This window comes from Aspergillus udagawae (genome assembly GCF_001078395.1).
Source record: "Aspergillus udagawae IFM 46973 DNA, scaffold_9, whole genome shotgun sequence".
Taxonomy (NCBI): Eukaryota; Fungi; Ascomycota; class Eurotiomycetes; order Eurotiales; family Aspergillaceae; genus Aspergillus; species Aspergillus udagawae.
In genome coordinates this window covers 563,514-576,789 of record NW_025091272.1, presented here as the reverse complement: position 1 = coordinate 576,789, position 13,276 = coordinate 563,514, and the positions used below count along the sequence as shown (strand labels likewise).

The 13,276-nt window shown below is 51.2% G+C and overlaps 5 protein-coding genes and 1 non-coding gene across 6 annotated transcripts; 3 read left to right on the top strand and 3 right to left on the bottom strand.

Moving 5' to 3' along the window:
• Nucleotides 1–469: 469 nt before the first annotated feature.
• Nucleotides 470–782, bottom strand: Aud_010445 (splicing factor 3B subunit 5 family protein; the record flags this gene model as incomplete). Its single annotated transcript, XM_043295287.1, has 2 exons — nt 470–481; nt 540–782. The coding sequence occupies 2 exons, from the start codon at nt 780–782 to the stop codon at nt 470–472; spliced, it is 255 nt and encodes an 84-aa protein (XP_043151222.1).
• A 197-nt stretch (nt 783–979) lies between these two features.
• Aud_010444 (tRNA-specific adenosine deaminase) lies at nt 980–2,679 on the top strand (the record flags this gene model as incomplete). The annotated part of the gene is made up of 3 exons (XM_043295286.1): nt 980–1,130; nt 1,186–1,228; nt 1,287–2,679. The coding sequence occupies 3 exons, from the start codon at nt 980–982 to the stop codon at nt 2,677–2,679; spliced, it is 1,587 nt and encodes a 528-aa protein (XP_043151221.1).
• Nucleotides 2,680–2,943: 264 nt separating this feature from the next.
• Nucleotides 2,944–4,557, bottom strand: erg24B (c-14 sterol reductase; the record flags this gene model as incomplete). The annotated part of the gene is made up of 3 exons (XM_043295285.1): nt 2,944–4,052; nt 4,111–4,415; nt 4,478–4,557. 3 exons carry the CDS (start codon nt 4,555–4,557, stop codon nt 2,944–2,946), a joined length of 1,494 nt encoding a protein of 497 aa, XP_043151220.1.
• A 593-nt stretch (nt 4,558–5,150) lies between these two features.
• On the top strand, nt 5,151–6,631 carry Aud_010442 (putative vacuolar sorting receptor (Mrl1); the record flags this gene model as incomplete). Its single annotated transcript, XM_043295284.1, has 4 exons — nt 5,151–5,530; nt 5,589–5,873; nt 5,931–6,057; nt 6,428–6,631. The coding sequence occupies 4 exons, from the start codon at nt 5,151–5,153 to the stop codon at nt 6,629–6,631; spliced, it is 996 nt and encodes a 331-aa protein (XP_043151219.1).
• A 1,358-nt stretch (nt 6,632–7,989) lies between these two features.
• Nucleotides 7,990–8,060, top strand: Aud_010441. The gene has a single exon. It is a non-coding gene; the product is annotated as a tRNA-Gly (tRNA).
• Nucleotides 8,061–8,758: 698 nt separating this feature from the next.
• Nucleotides 8,759–13,126, bottom strand: Aud_010440 (putative C6 transcription factor; the record flags this gene model as incomplete). The annotated part of the gene is made up of 4 exons (XM_043295283.1): nt 8,759–11,825; nt 12,295–12,393; nt 12,446–12,527; nt 12,577–13,126. 4 exons carry the CDS (start codon nt 13,124–13,126, stop codon nt 8,759–8,761), a joined length of 3,798 nt encoding a protein of 1,265 aa, XP_043151218.1.
• Nucleotides 13,127–13,276: the final 150 nt, after the last annotated feature.

Genomic DNA, 13,276 nt, shown 5'->3' with positions numbered 1-13,276 from the left:
GTTTTAGTATTGTGATCATCGACGAATACTGCATGAGACATGTAAATGACAGCTCAAAGCATCAAATTGTATATCCTAATCAGGCTGTTGTAAGTACAGCATAAACACTGTTCACGATGACAGTTCCTAGATAACGCCATGCACCGGGTATCAAAGAGTATCCTGTGTCAATACACACATTCTGAAGAATCTCAACCATTCCATCTGCGGCACTTCCCGTGAAAAGCCAGCTCTGGTCTGGCCTCGCATAGCAAGCTCCGAATTCGTAGAGGTCACCGTAGACCTATAAATAACTGCACAGTCCGATTGACTCTGCCTCATTGCCCTGCGCTATATCCGGAGAATCCTCCTTCGACACGAGTAACTGTAAAGGGGACCTCGCCCCCTGCAATTGAGCCACCCTGAATTCAGGAACGCACAACTCCAGTGCTATCGAGTTCTATCCCAAATCCGTAACCCCAGAAACTCGTTATTCCTGCGTCTAACCCCCACGTCAGCCAGACAGCATTCCCTCAACAAGCACATCAAGCAAGACCAACCTCAGGCGGATTCCCAGCCCCGCGAACCATCTTCTCAATCATCGCAGCCCGCACCTTCTCCTTCGGCTCGCCCATCCCAAGGGCCATGTACGAGAGCAGGGGCGGGTGCCCGATATACGACGCATAGCTGTCGCGGATGATGTTGGACTCCCATTCGTACTTGGTTGTGTCGGCGTGGCCGGTGCCGACGTGGCGGGCCTGCAGGGCCTCGAGGTTTTGGAGAGTGCGGAGTTTGTCGGCCATTTTTAGTTATCCTTGTAGGACTGATTTTCTGTTGATGGGAGGGCGTTGTGGTTGTTGTATGTCGAAGGGAAGGAATTTCGGTTGGCGAATTGTTCTGATGCATCCGATATCACGTGATGTTCGCAGAATCGCATATGAGTGATGAGTGAGTCCGGGACGAATCATCCATATTTCCCTAGTCATTGAGATGATCTTTGATGGATTGTTTGACTGCAGAGTCACTGCCGTCCCGTATCGCCTCCTTGGTGCATGCGCATTTTGATGGCCTGCCTGCTCGCAGCAAGCCCACAATCTACCCTGATGGGTCGAAAGAATGGATCCCCATGTCCGGGATCGTGGTCGTAAAAGGTTAAACCTTGTGGTTTCTCTTATATTTGGTTTCATCTGGCTGATATCTAAGTAGGGGAGAATACTGTCTCAGAGAAATTAACCTGTGTAGCAGTCACGTATGCATCTAGGCGTTGGTCTCTATTCATGCTTAGGATGATATTAACTGCTCCATAGTACTGGTGCGAAATGCCTTTCAGCGTCTCAGGTATCCAAAAGCAGAGGCCTGGTGCTGCATGACTGGCACGCGGAGGTTCTGGCCCTCCGCTCATTCAACTACTGGCTCCTGTCTGAATGCCACAGCCTGCTGGCCCAGGAAGAGCATGCAAGATCAGCAAGCTCAACCGGTACACCAGGCGCAGCATCCTCACCTTTCATCCGCCGCAGGAAACTCACCGAAATGTCCAGCGCGGCGCAATCAGAACCAGATCCCGCTTGGCCCCCCTTCGAACTCCAACCCGACATCAAAATCTACATGTATTGCACCTGCGCACCCTGCGGTGACGCAAGCATGGAGCTTTGCATGGCCGCACAAGACGACCCAAGTCCCTGGGAGGTCGCACCGGGACCCGAGCGCACCGAGTCGCCCGGCCCAGAACTCCTAGATGGCCGGGGCTACTTCTCTCGCCTCGGTATCGTCCGGCGCAAGCCGGCGCGCGCGGACGCCGAAGCAACCCTCAGCAAGTCGTGCTCGGACAAGCTTGCGCTGCGGCAGGTGTCGTCGCTCCTATCGTACGAGGCGAGTCTGCTCGTTGCGCCCACTCGGAACGCGTACATCGAGGGCCTGATCCTCCCTGAAGAGGAGATAAGCCGGGTTGGCTTCGAGCGGTGTTTCAGCGCCTCGGGGCGGATGAAGACCCTGACTGGTAGGTTCTGGCCGGCGCAAGTTGATAGCGTAGTACAATACGGATACGGGTTCCATCCCTTCCGTGTTCTCTCTGTCCCCAGCGACCTGATCGAGACGATCTGGCCATTCCGGAAACCGAAGCCCACGTCAACAGAGGCTACGCCGCCAACGCAGACACCGCCGAAGAAGAATAAGCCGGGGAACGTATCAACCGTGTGGGTGGCGGCCCCCTCGCTGCTTCATCCATGTCCCATCGCATCGGATAACGGCGCCAAGTCCTTGCCGGTGCTACGGGGCTCGAAAACGGGCTTGTACGAGACCATCATCAACGGGGTAAAGCAGGGGAATCGCGCGGCGTCTGTTACGCCTCGCGGTTCTTCTGCGTTGTCGCGCGCGAAGCTCTGGGGCTTGCTTCGCGATATTGTGCGGTCATCACGCTCGGGGGATTCTACGCTGGAGGTTGTTGATGGGGAAATTGGGTTGCATGCAGGCAATGTCCCAGAAGCGGGATCGTCTCTGCAGGATACGGCGCTTTGTCAGTTGAGTGCAGCGTCCACGTACGAGCAGTTCAAGAAGACACCAGTGGTATTGACGCCGTCCGTGAAAGCACGGAAAGATGCCATCCGAGAGGCCAAGGAGGCCTTGAAAGGATGGATCCCTAATGAAGGCGATGAACAATGGGGACTGGACGTTCTCACTGATCCTAGAAAGCGCAAGCGCTGACGAACTGATTCTTTAAATATCATACACATTAACAAACATTATGGGTGATAACATGCGAGGGACATTCATGCACTTGCAGTGTCCGTCAAAAAGGCCCTTTCGAGCATAAATCTTGGAAACCATCGGCCATTAGTATAAAACTTTTATCCAACAGTATTACGTATTACATCACGATGCGACGGTCGATAGCCCCAAAAGACAAACGGCGTCCCCATTATAATTAGCCACAGCGGCAAGTAATCAAAGGCTGAACAGGCTGCGTCACTAGTAGATGCCCGGGATGATTCTGCTGCGTACCAGAGATGTATAGCGGTCCCAGTCGGCACCATACTTCCGCTTGCACTTCTCCTCATCACGTCTCTCGCGGTGAAGAAGCAGGACACCAAAGTAGATCATGTAAAAGTACGTGAAAATCATTCCCCAGCCGCGAGCTTCCGGTGTCTGAACAGCCTGCTTCTGCATCTCACCAGAAGCCGGGTTAATACTCTCAATAATCGCATATCCTGCAACGCCGGTTGGGAGGCAGTAGGACCAAGACATGATCCAGTCGCCAAGATAGTTAATGTGACGTGCGCAACCCCACCAGCCGGAAATGAGCAGCTTGGAGCCGGTCTTCGTTTCGATATATTTGAGGTGCTTCACGCGGGGGTCATTTGGATCGGTGCGGAAGCGGTTTTTCTGGTTGTTAGCACCGCGGAAAATCGAATATCCCGCGGCTGTGACGGCAAAGACGATGAGGATCCCACTCAGACCGAGCTCAGAGGGGTAGATGGCGAGATATCTGGTTTGGAAGTTGTAGAGGAACGGAACCCAAACCATGTCGCCGAAGGAGAGCATGAAACCGAATCCGTCCATGATGACGTCCATGGTCGTCAAAAGAGCTGGTTCCATGTAAAGACCATCAAGCACGTAGAAGCCCTGGAACGCAGTCGTCAACACGATCGAATCGGTGATGTAGCCATATGTGCGGTATTGATGGGCGATATTCGACAAATTCAGAATGATCCATCCAAGCAAGCCAGGTCTCATCTCACACCACACCTTGATGTCGATCGTCCGCGCCGTCTCACTCACGAACGGAATGGGCAACTTGATTCGGGGGTTAAGCTCCCGGCCAATGAAGAAGTCATACAGGACGTTGCCTGTGTGTCCGCCAGGCGCCAGTTGCCGGAGCTCTGGGTTCAATTGACCAGGAGCGGGAACCGAGAAACTTCTGAGGTAAACGAAGATCGCGATGACCGTGCAGATGATCAGGTTCGCAGTGATCACCTGCACATAATTATCCCAGAGGAAAGTCCACACCGCGAACTCCGCGCCGTACAAGTACGTGCCTACCGCGCAGCCTGACAAGATCAACACAGCCGACAGGAATGCTGCAAATCGTCAGAAATACGAGGAGCATAAGACACAGGGAGCGCTAGAGGTCGTTACCATTGAATTTGTACTTGAGTCTCCCTCCACAAGCCAGCTCGGTACCTTCAACAACTGTGCCAGGGAGGAACACCAGCATGAGCAGACTTAGGAAATAATAGCTCAGAACCCACAGGGTAACCTGGGTATCATAGAAAGCTTTGATTCCATCTTCCGGCCAGCCGACCTCCTGTTTCAGCTTATCAATTGACAGTGTGGATGGGTGCAGAAGTGACGGCGCAGGACAACCCGAGATATCGTTGCAGAGGAAGGTGAACGCGTAGAGCAGACATGGTAGGCCAAAGATGATTCCAAAAGCGCCAATACTATGAAAATCAGCTAGTCAGCTTGACACGTCTATAATTTCTCAATGGTTGTGACAACGTACGGGCCTTGAAACTCATAACCGCGCTTCTCTGGAACGGGTTGAATTGGAACTTTTGACTTCTCGGATTTCTTTGACGCCATTGTCAACGACGACTCACGTCAATAGCAGGTTCAAAACGAGCAATTGATCTTCTGTGTCGCAGAGACGATCCAGGGGGGCTAGTGGCTTAAATAAAATTTCAGGAACGACCCCAGATAGTGCGGATCACCGATCGGACGCAGCCCACCGTTACCGATCATTGACGTATGAGGCCGGATAACCAGAAGCCGATAGCTGCCTTCGGCGCTTGAGACGATATTATTCGTCGAATTGACTAACTGCAGCGCAATCTGTAGGATAATAATGAATAATGATTATTATGTTGACCTAGGCAACCTAGTTTGATGGCCTAAGCCTAAATAAAGGCGGGACGGAATGGCTTATGGGAGCTTCTAGCTTCTCCGCACGTGGAGGTTGGAGAATTACGACCGAAATGCCATTTGGCCCGTATTACGCAGCTTCATTGCGATTCAACATCTTGTGTCTCTCTTTCAACCTCTCTTAGCTCGTCTTTTTACTTCTTTCATTGTCGATTTCGGACACGCTCCTTTTTACGAATTCCTCTATCCTTGTTGTCGCATCGATTCACCAAGATATCGCTTGTTTTCCGTCCCACGGGGATTGACTCCTCAAGATGAAGTCGCTGGCTGGCTCGTTCCTGGGACTCCTTTTCCTTTTATCAGCTCCTGTTACATCAGTCTACGCTGCCTCTGAACCTACGGGCAAGAAAGATGGGCTCTCCCCGTGTGTTGCACGCTCTCCGGCTACCGGCCTCTACTACGATCTGAATGCGATCTCGGTATCTCATCCGGATACCTCGGACGGCAAGAAAAGCAGCAAGAACGCGCCAAAAGAAAGCTGGCATGCCAAGGGCCATGACTATTCTGCCAACTTTACGCTCAATATCTGTGCACCCGTCGTCGAAGACATAAAGGATGTGGTGGGGGTAGAGCGCGACAGGTGGAAGAATATCAGCGCCTATTACGAGAAGGAGGGGAAGATTTACTCCATTGGGTAGGTGTGATAAACATACAGTGCGATTTGAGATGCATCGGCTGATCGTATTGTATAGAGAACAAGCCGCGCAACCATTCTTTCGCGGCCGCAAGCTTGTGTTGAATTACACTAATGGCTCACCTTGTCCCGGCGAGCAAATCGGACATAGTTCTCGGAATAAGTCGACGATCATGTCTTTTCTGTGCGATCGTGATGCTCCTTCCCACCAGGCCATTGCGTCTTTCGTCGGCACCATGGATCAGTGCGCGTACTTCTTTGAGGTTCGAAGCTCGGCCGCTTGTGGTAGCATCGGTCACGCGAACGGTGAAGGCCTGGGGCCGGCGGGTGTTTTTGGTGTGATGTAAGTCCATATCGTTCTCTCTTTGCGGGACAGAATACTAATACTGCTGATCCGTAGTGCTCTGGTTGCCGTCGCCGCGTACCTGGTGGGTGGTTGTGCCTATCAGCGAACCGTCATGCACCAGAGAGGCTGGAGACAATGTCCAAACTATAGTCTGTGGGCGGGCATCTTCGATTTTGTAAAAGTGAGTGTCTTGGCTTTGATACCTTTCCGGTCATCTCGCATTCGATCTAGACGTGGCGTCCTGAGTCCCTATAAGGAGTTTGGTAGTCCGAGGTTGCCCATTTCCCGAACGGATTGACCTCTGCTTTGGCTGGTCTGAGGCTCGGGTGCAGTGAGAAGGCGATACACTCTTTTCCATTTCCCATGCCTTCACTTAATAGATACCTACTCATCTGAGTCGAGCATGTGTCTTGATTTCGTTCAAATCCCATAGTTTATATAGATCTCTCTCTATTCACGTGGCATCACTCATGTCATTACTGATCAATCTCTTCTGCAACCGCTATCCTTCTTGAAAATAAGCTGACCCATCGCTTCACTTTCCCATATAGGACATGTTCATCATCCTTTTCTCCTCCCTGGGCCGTCTTTTCCGTGGCAGACGTTCCCCCACCCTCGGACACGGCCGCGCAAGTGGTTCGAGCGGCGGTTTCATCGGGGCGATTGGCGGCCGTCGAGGACGAGACAGCCATGCGTCCGATATCGACGCGGAGAACCGTCTCATAGACCAATTGGACGAGACCTGGGATGACTGATGAATGAGATGTTTTGGTTCTGTTTCCTTGGGATTTATGATGTTGGTCAATGTCTTTCTTTCTTGCTTGCCTCCTGTCGTACAGTATGCGCTTGTCCTAAAATTTGGTTATGACGATTTCTTTTGCTATCTGTCGTTGAAACCTCATGTATTGGAAGGTTCGGCTCGTGCCACGACGAGTCTGGCAGATGCTGCCATTGTTTGTCTCAGTACATATCTTTCGATTCAGCTCGGTATATGAGCATTCCGTCGGTGTGCGTAACAATTCGGACGCTGCTTATTGCATCATTGTATAGCAAACAACAATGGGACGGCCTCTTGAAGACCATTTGACTCTTGCATCTGATAAGCAGCAGGAACAGACTAACCACATTATAAGCTAGCTAAGATGCAAATTTGTGAGTGTTCTATCACTTTTATATGTAGTTGTTTAGCAGCGCCAGATCCCTAGTCCCTGCCAGCCGTCCGTCCAGCATCACGCCTGTGATGTTGGACGCCATTTGTGGCTGCCTGTTATGGTAAGCACTTACGGTAATGAGGCCGGTTCATCAAACTGAGGGCCCTGAGGTTGGAAATCTGACCAGACAAGACGGCAAGTACTCGGTAAGGTGTTCTATACAAGAATTTCCAGGCTTGTCCGAGTAATCATCGAATCAAAAATCAATTCGACGCACATGTACAGCATATGAACTCTCTGACAGTTCCCTGGGCCGCTTCAAAGGTTCCTTCTTCGGATAGGAGCTGGATCCCGCATTAATATGTCGGAAAAGCCAGGATGAGGAGCTGTGGCAGAAGGCATTGTTGACCAGGCACAGAGCGGCTAAGTCTTTTCGGCTCCTAGAGATACAGTAGCGCCTAGCATCCTCTGTCAAATGCATGAATGCATACTAAACGTTTCTCCAGGAGTGATATATAATCCGCGAGAAGCATTTAACAGTGAGCAAAAGACAATACGAAGATAGGTCTTACATGGTCATATATCTCCATAGGGATTTGCATCTTGATTGTACCCCTTTTGAACACTGAGCTACCAGTGAGGTACGAAGTTTGCGTTGCTAGTTTAGGAAGTTGTTCTCCATGGATTAGTTATGAGAAGGGAAGTTGTTCTAATGCGGGGCGTCTAAGCCCCTTAAAGGCTTCAGGAATGATTATTCGAGACTTTTCTTAATACAGTACTACGCCTAGCGGGGGTTTGGATAAGAGGGAATCCCAGAGCATAGATACCTGTTTGAGCAAAGCGAAAACTCTTTGAAGTAATTCGGCATAGAGCGAAGCGAGCGCCAGCCAGCTGTATGTGGTATAAATTTTCCCAATGTGCTGGATCATAAAGCAGTTAGTGGCCAAAAGAGTCAATAACCAGCATCATTGGTCTAGTGGTAGAATTCGTCGTTGCCATCGACGAGGCCCGTGTTCGATTCACGGATGATGCAAGTCATTTCTTTTTGTATCTCCATCTCCTCTTCATACCCAGCGTACCCGCAACATCTGACATAATATTCTGATCCCCTAAAACAGAACCATCTCTCAATTTCTCGCTGTTATTTTTGCCGTGAACATGTTTGGCCGAAAACCATCCGTTTCGAACGGCGGCTACTTGCGATGCTCCATCATGGTCCATCAACGTGCCTTAACACTCTTACCTGCAAATGAGGTCTGTAAGCGTAGAACTGGTAGCTTCTCTTTGATTGAGCCTGTCATCCTTAGTGCAGGGGCAATGCTAATCTTCTCTGTATCGTTTCAAATTCACCAAATGCCCGAAGGCACTCGGGAAGACATTAATATAAACTATAAAGGAATTCCCAGCAGCATGATTTGTCGGTAAGCGAGTCAGCATGGCAGCGAAATTGAGATAACATATCATTCAAAGTTACACCTGGCAACAACAAAAAGGACATCGTCGTTAATGTCCGGCATAACGGGCAGTAAAACATTCCGAGGGGGCAATTTGGTTGACAAAAGAAACAATGGATCGATATATAGCAGGGATATACAACTTAGTTACACAAACAGCTCAGCATACAGAGAATATACAAGTCATGAACTCCCATCCATTTTCCAGACACCGAATCCGCCCAACCTGAACCGCTCGCAAAGGAAAAAAAAAGAAAGAAAATGGTAGCAAGACCCATCACCGATGGGACCCATGATTCATCCCCGCCATTCCCAGATCATACCCTCCCAGTGGTATGCCAGTACCGCCAAACGCGGACAAGTCTGCAGTGGCATTTTCGCTATTGGAACAGGGAGCCGGAGGGTTTGGATCAAGGCCAACACCTGCACCGACAGGGTCGAGATTGAAAGGTAAAAACCAGGCGCTCGGTTGATAGTACTCTCCGGTGCCCGACGGGGCGTTGGGGTCCGTGTGACCGGTGAAGAGCGCAGCAGATGCGTCCTGGTTTGCATGGGGGTCTGCCCCACCAGGAGTGGAAATTCCCGGGGTGTCAACAGTCACAAAGGCGGCAGGGGAAGGGTCAAGCCCAGCAAAGGATCCATAGACAAACTGCCGATCCAACTGCGGAAGTTGATCTTGGGGAATACCGAAGTCGTATCCGGTTGGCGCTAAGGATGTTGTTCGGCCTTGTTGATTGTACATTGTCGGATGCGGGAATCCCGTGCCAGATGTTCCTAACATCCCAGGAGCATTGTTCATGTCCACGTCAACGACTGGTTGCGGAGGGGCTGCTTGGTCCGGAGGAGCAATACTCTTGCTGTCTCTTCTTGGATATGGCCGATGGGGGGTGCTGTGCTGTGGCACGGATGGAGATAGGCTTGCGAAGAAGTCCTCCACGCTTTGAAGCTCGGGCTTTTGGCCCATCACCGCGTCATCGGCACGGTCTTTTTGCCTGGCGTCAGGATCCTCCCAGTGAAGTCTTGAAACGCCGTGAGGATATTTGTCGAACCAGTCGCCGTACTGGAACATGGGGGTGAGCTGATTGCCGTTCTGGGTGACGACGGTCCCCTTGATGGCCGCATCTGCGAACTGCCGATAACGATCTTTGGCACTCTCAACCATGTAGTGAAACATGCCCCAATACTTCTTCATTTTATTGAGGTACCGATAGGTGTGCCGTAAGTTTTCTTTCGACCGAGCTTCCAATTGTGCGTTCTTGGAGAAAATGCCCCAAATGTGTACCGTACTCGCCGAGTAAGCACAATATCCCGCAAACGGCACCGTAAGAGGATAGGCCGACGCGCGGTCTATTAGTACTGAGATGTGATGTGCTGCCTCGACAGCGGCCCGCCCAGCGTTACTGAGGAACGATTTGGGCATATCCTTGGGAGGCCGCCCTCCTGGCGAGAGCGGAATGGCGAATTGATTCAAGAATAACATGTTCTGGTGAATGATTATATGGAGATAGAGGAACTGGTTGGCGATCTTGTCTGCAGCGTGAATCTGTAAATTTTCAAATGTGAACGCCAAATGACTGGGCAGGGTGGCAGAGAAGTCTTCGATTTGTCGTTTCAATTTCATATAACCCGATTCGGGCGACCATAGAGGATGCGGGTCCTTTCTCTTCCCACCAAGGTTAAGATAATCGACTATGCGGCCCCATATCACCACAGCTCGAATGATGTAGGCTGACACGCCCATGTTATCCTTTGCATTAGACAATTGACCGATATCATCCGGAACGGGGTTCGGAATGTTTCCTTCCAGGTCCTCCGTAGGGCCCGGTATCTCCAATTGAAATGAAGACTCCTTGATAGGAAGCTGGATTTGCAGAAACTTCTCGTTTCCTATAGGTGGACGCTGACTCCCAGACGAGTTGTAGCGATCCATCAAGAAACATGCCCACATCGTACGTCTCCTGATCTCCCGATCCGTGAAGCTCAGCTGTGCACCATTACCTGCGCCTTGATTCAGTAGAGGATCATAGTCTAGCTCCCTGTGAAGCTGTAAAGCGTAGGCCATGCGGAGGGCCTGCCCACCAAAAGACCAGCTCCGCCCCCCATGGCAGGTTCCGAACTCGTGAAGGCCCAATAGTAAAAACACAATCAAAATGGTTATACTCGGTTCATCATGTCGGCTCAACGCGATGGCAGCGGCAGGATTTGCCCAGTTCTCTCCACGGAGGAAAGGCGGGTCTGAGCTAAGCTGCGGGTGCGTGGAAAATCGAGCCGAAACAGCACAGACGGCGAGGATCAGTACGGGCGGGACTGTCCTCGCTTTCAGCCGCCGCATGAAGCTTGGCTTATGAAGCAGGAGGTATGACTGCCCGTATACACAATCGAAGAAGACCTCAGCCAGATGTTCCTGGATCTCCAGCGACGGTAGAAGCTCTGCCCCTTCAGTCAAAAGACCCGTTGCATCATTGCTCTTGCCCTCGCGGCGCATGGGAAATGTGTCTTGTGGTCCCCTCCGATCCTCATGCGCCCATTCTTCCATCTCCGCTGCAAAAGCTTCGTCCGCCGATCGCTTCTTTTGTGTTTTGGATGCCTGACCCGGTTGAGGCGGTCGGACAACTGACCTACCGATTGCGGTCATATCTCGCGTCTCGTCTTTCGGAATTGTCTTGATGACTCTATCCTCCATACGCTTTAGCCGCTTATCCAGCATCGCCATGTAATCCGTCCGAGGAGCCGCCTTCCTCGTGGTAACCTTGTAGACACATGGAATTCGAGAGCGCGAGCAATGCTTGCACGCGGGCTTCTCCCCCGAGCACCTGATCTTCTTCCTCCGACACGCGATACATGCCAATGGTAGACGTTTGCGCTCCTTTCCAGCCTTGGTTTTCATTTCGCTCCATGGAGGCTTCCCGTTGGAGCCGTTGTCGTTGGAATTATGGGCATCGTCGCGCTGGGTAGCATGGTCTCCATCATGTGCAGCAGCTGGGTCTCCTGCCGTCTGGACGCTCCCTGCATCTCGCGAGCTGGCCCGACTTTGGATGTCGAAATCTTCCGGAATAGCGCTGTCGTCGTGGGGCAAAGTCGGACCAGCAGAAGAGGCCACGGGAGACTCCATGGACTCGGGTGGGATCATGACGGGTGAGGTAGCCCCAGCAGCAAGGCCCGGGACATTGTTTGTGTAGGCAGCAGCGAGAGCAATGAGGTCAACCGACGGATAATGGTAGCTTGCTGCTTTCTGGAGAGATTGCTTGGATTTGGATGGGATTGCGGGATAGGCGGTAGATGCTAGTGGGTATGGGGAAGGGTCGGGCTTGGCATCTCGTCGCGTCGGATTATTAATCAAGATACTTCGAAAGCAGGAACAGCTCTTGATACTGGGTATACAATGAATGATATTGATGAATGAAAATGAACAGGAGCAGAGAGGACGTATCCCTGCTCACGGAAAGTGATTCTGGAGATCTATGCTTAGCTGGGCCGCTCTGGGACAATCCAAACTGCAACAAAGCAGCCGCTAATCGGACGGACCTAAAATGGGCTTACTAGACATGGATTTCGTCTACTCAGCATCATGGTGGAGCCTAATGGGCATTCTTCTCATACTATATCACACTTGACACCAGATATGACAACTCCACAAATAGGCGGAGTCCGTAAGTTCTACAATATAGCCTGACTAGAGCTGGGATGGTCTCTGAAGCAACAGCATCACCTTTCGAACCTGTTGTATGTACTGCCCTCCAAGTCTCAAACTGAAGCCAACGGGTGCTACGGGTCATGTATCAAATGTCAATCCCACAGAACGTGAGATCTCACGACTTCGTCCGCGAAGCGGGTGCGGAAGTCTCAAGAGCGGCCAAGATCTCCTTCCCCAAGGTATATATATTGTAGCTAGGAAAAACAATCCAGAGCCCACTGTCTGCTATTAGAACCGGTACAAGGTGGAGATTTCAGGGACCAGTCTTACTTAGGAATGATCCACATCGTAATCAATGTGAAAGCATCATTGTGTCCAATGTTGGCGAATCCGGAGAAAACCTCGTTGAGCCCTGATAGCTCATTAGCTGGTTACAGACTGACGGACACCATCTCACTCACAGTAAAGGATCGTTTTACTCAAAGTCATGATGGAGGCGCTGTAGGCTACGAGGAGCGCCGTCGCTCCAGTGCGCCCAGACACGACTTTGTCGCCCTTCAACATCCACAAGAAACCCTTACGAGTCTTGCGCTGTTTTCCACGTCCGCCGGAAGTCATTGTTGCTCCATATTTATAGATGATGAAGAGGTAGTAGAGATAAGCCGCTGACTCAACAAGGTTTAAGACGGTCTGCGCGACGGTAAAACCATTCCGAGCGTTGAATGCCGGCCAGCCATAGATATAGTCAATTGTCCCATAGAGTGCGTACGGGGTCCAAACAGGCGAATGCAGCTTGTGACCTGGCATGGAATGCGGTCGCAACAACACGTAACCTGAATCCCATAGGACCAGGGGAATCGAGACCAGAAGCCACAAGGTCACAGCCGTTGATGGGGTGTGCACCCATCGTCTGGTGGTAATTCCGTTGGCTGACGGCCCTGGAGATTTTGACCTGGACCTGGCACGCGATGGCGATGGGAACTCGCGGGGATGATGTCTTGTGGAAACCATTTCTGTTGCAGTTGTCTAGGAGGGTGTATGGTGGCGCATACAGGGGTCGCTTTGCTTTTGCGTGATTAGTGTTCAAAGCTGTAATTAAGGATTCAAGAAGAAGCGAGAAGCACTAAAGTCACGAAGGATGTCGCGGTGCGAAGAATGCTA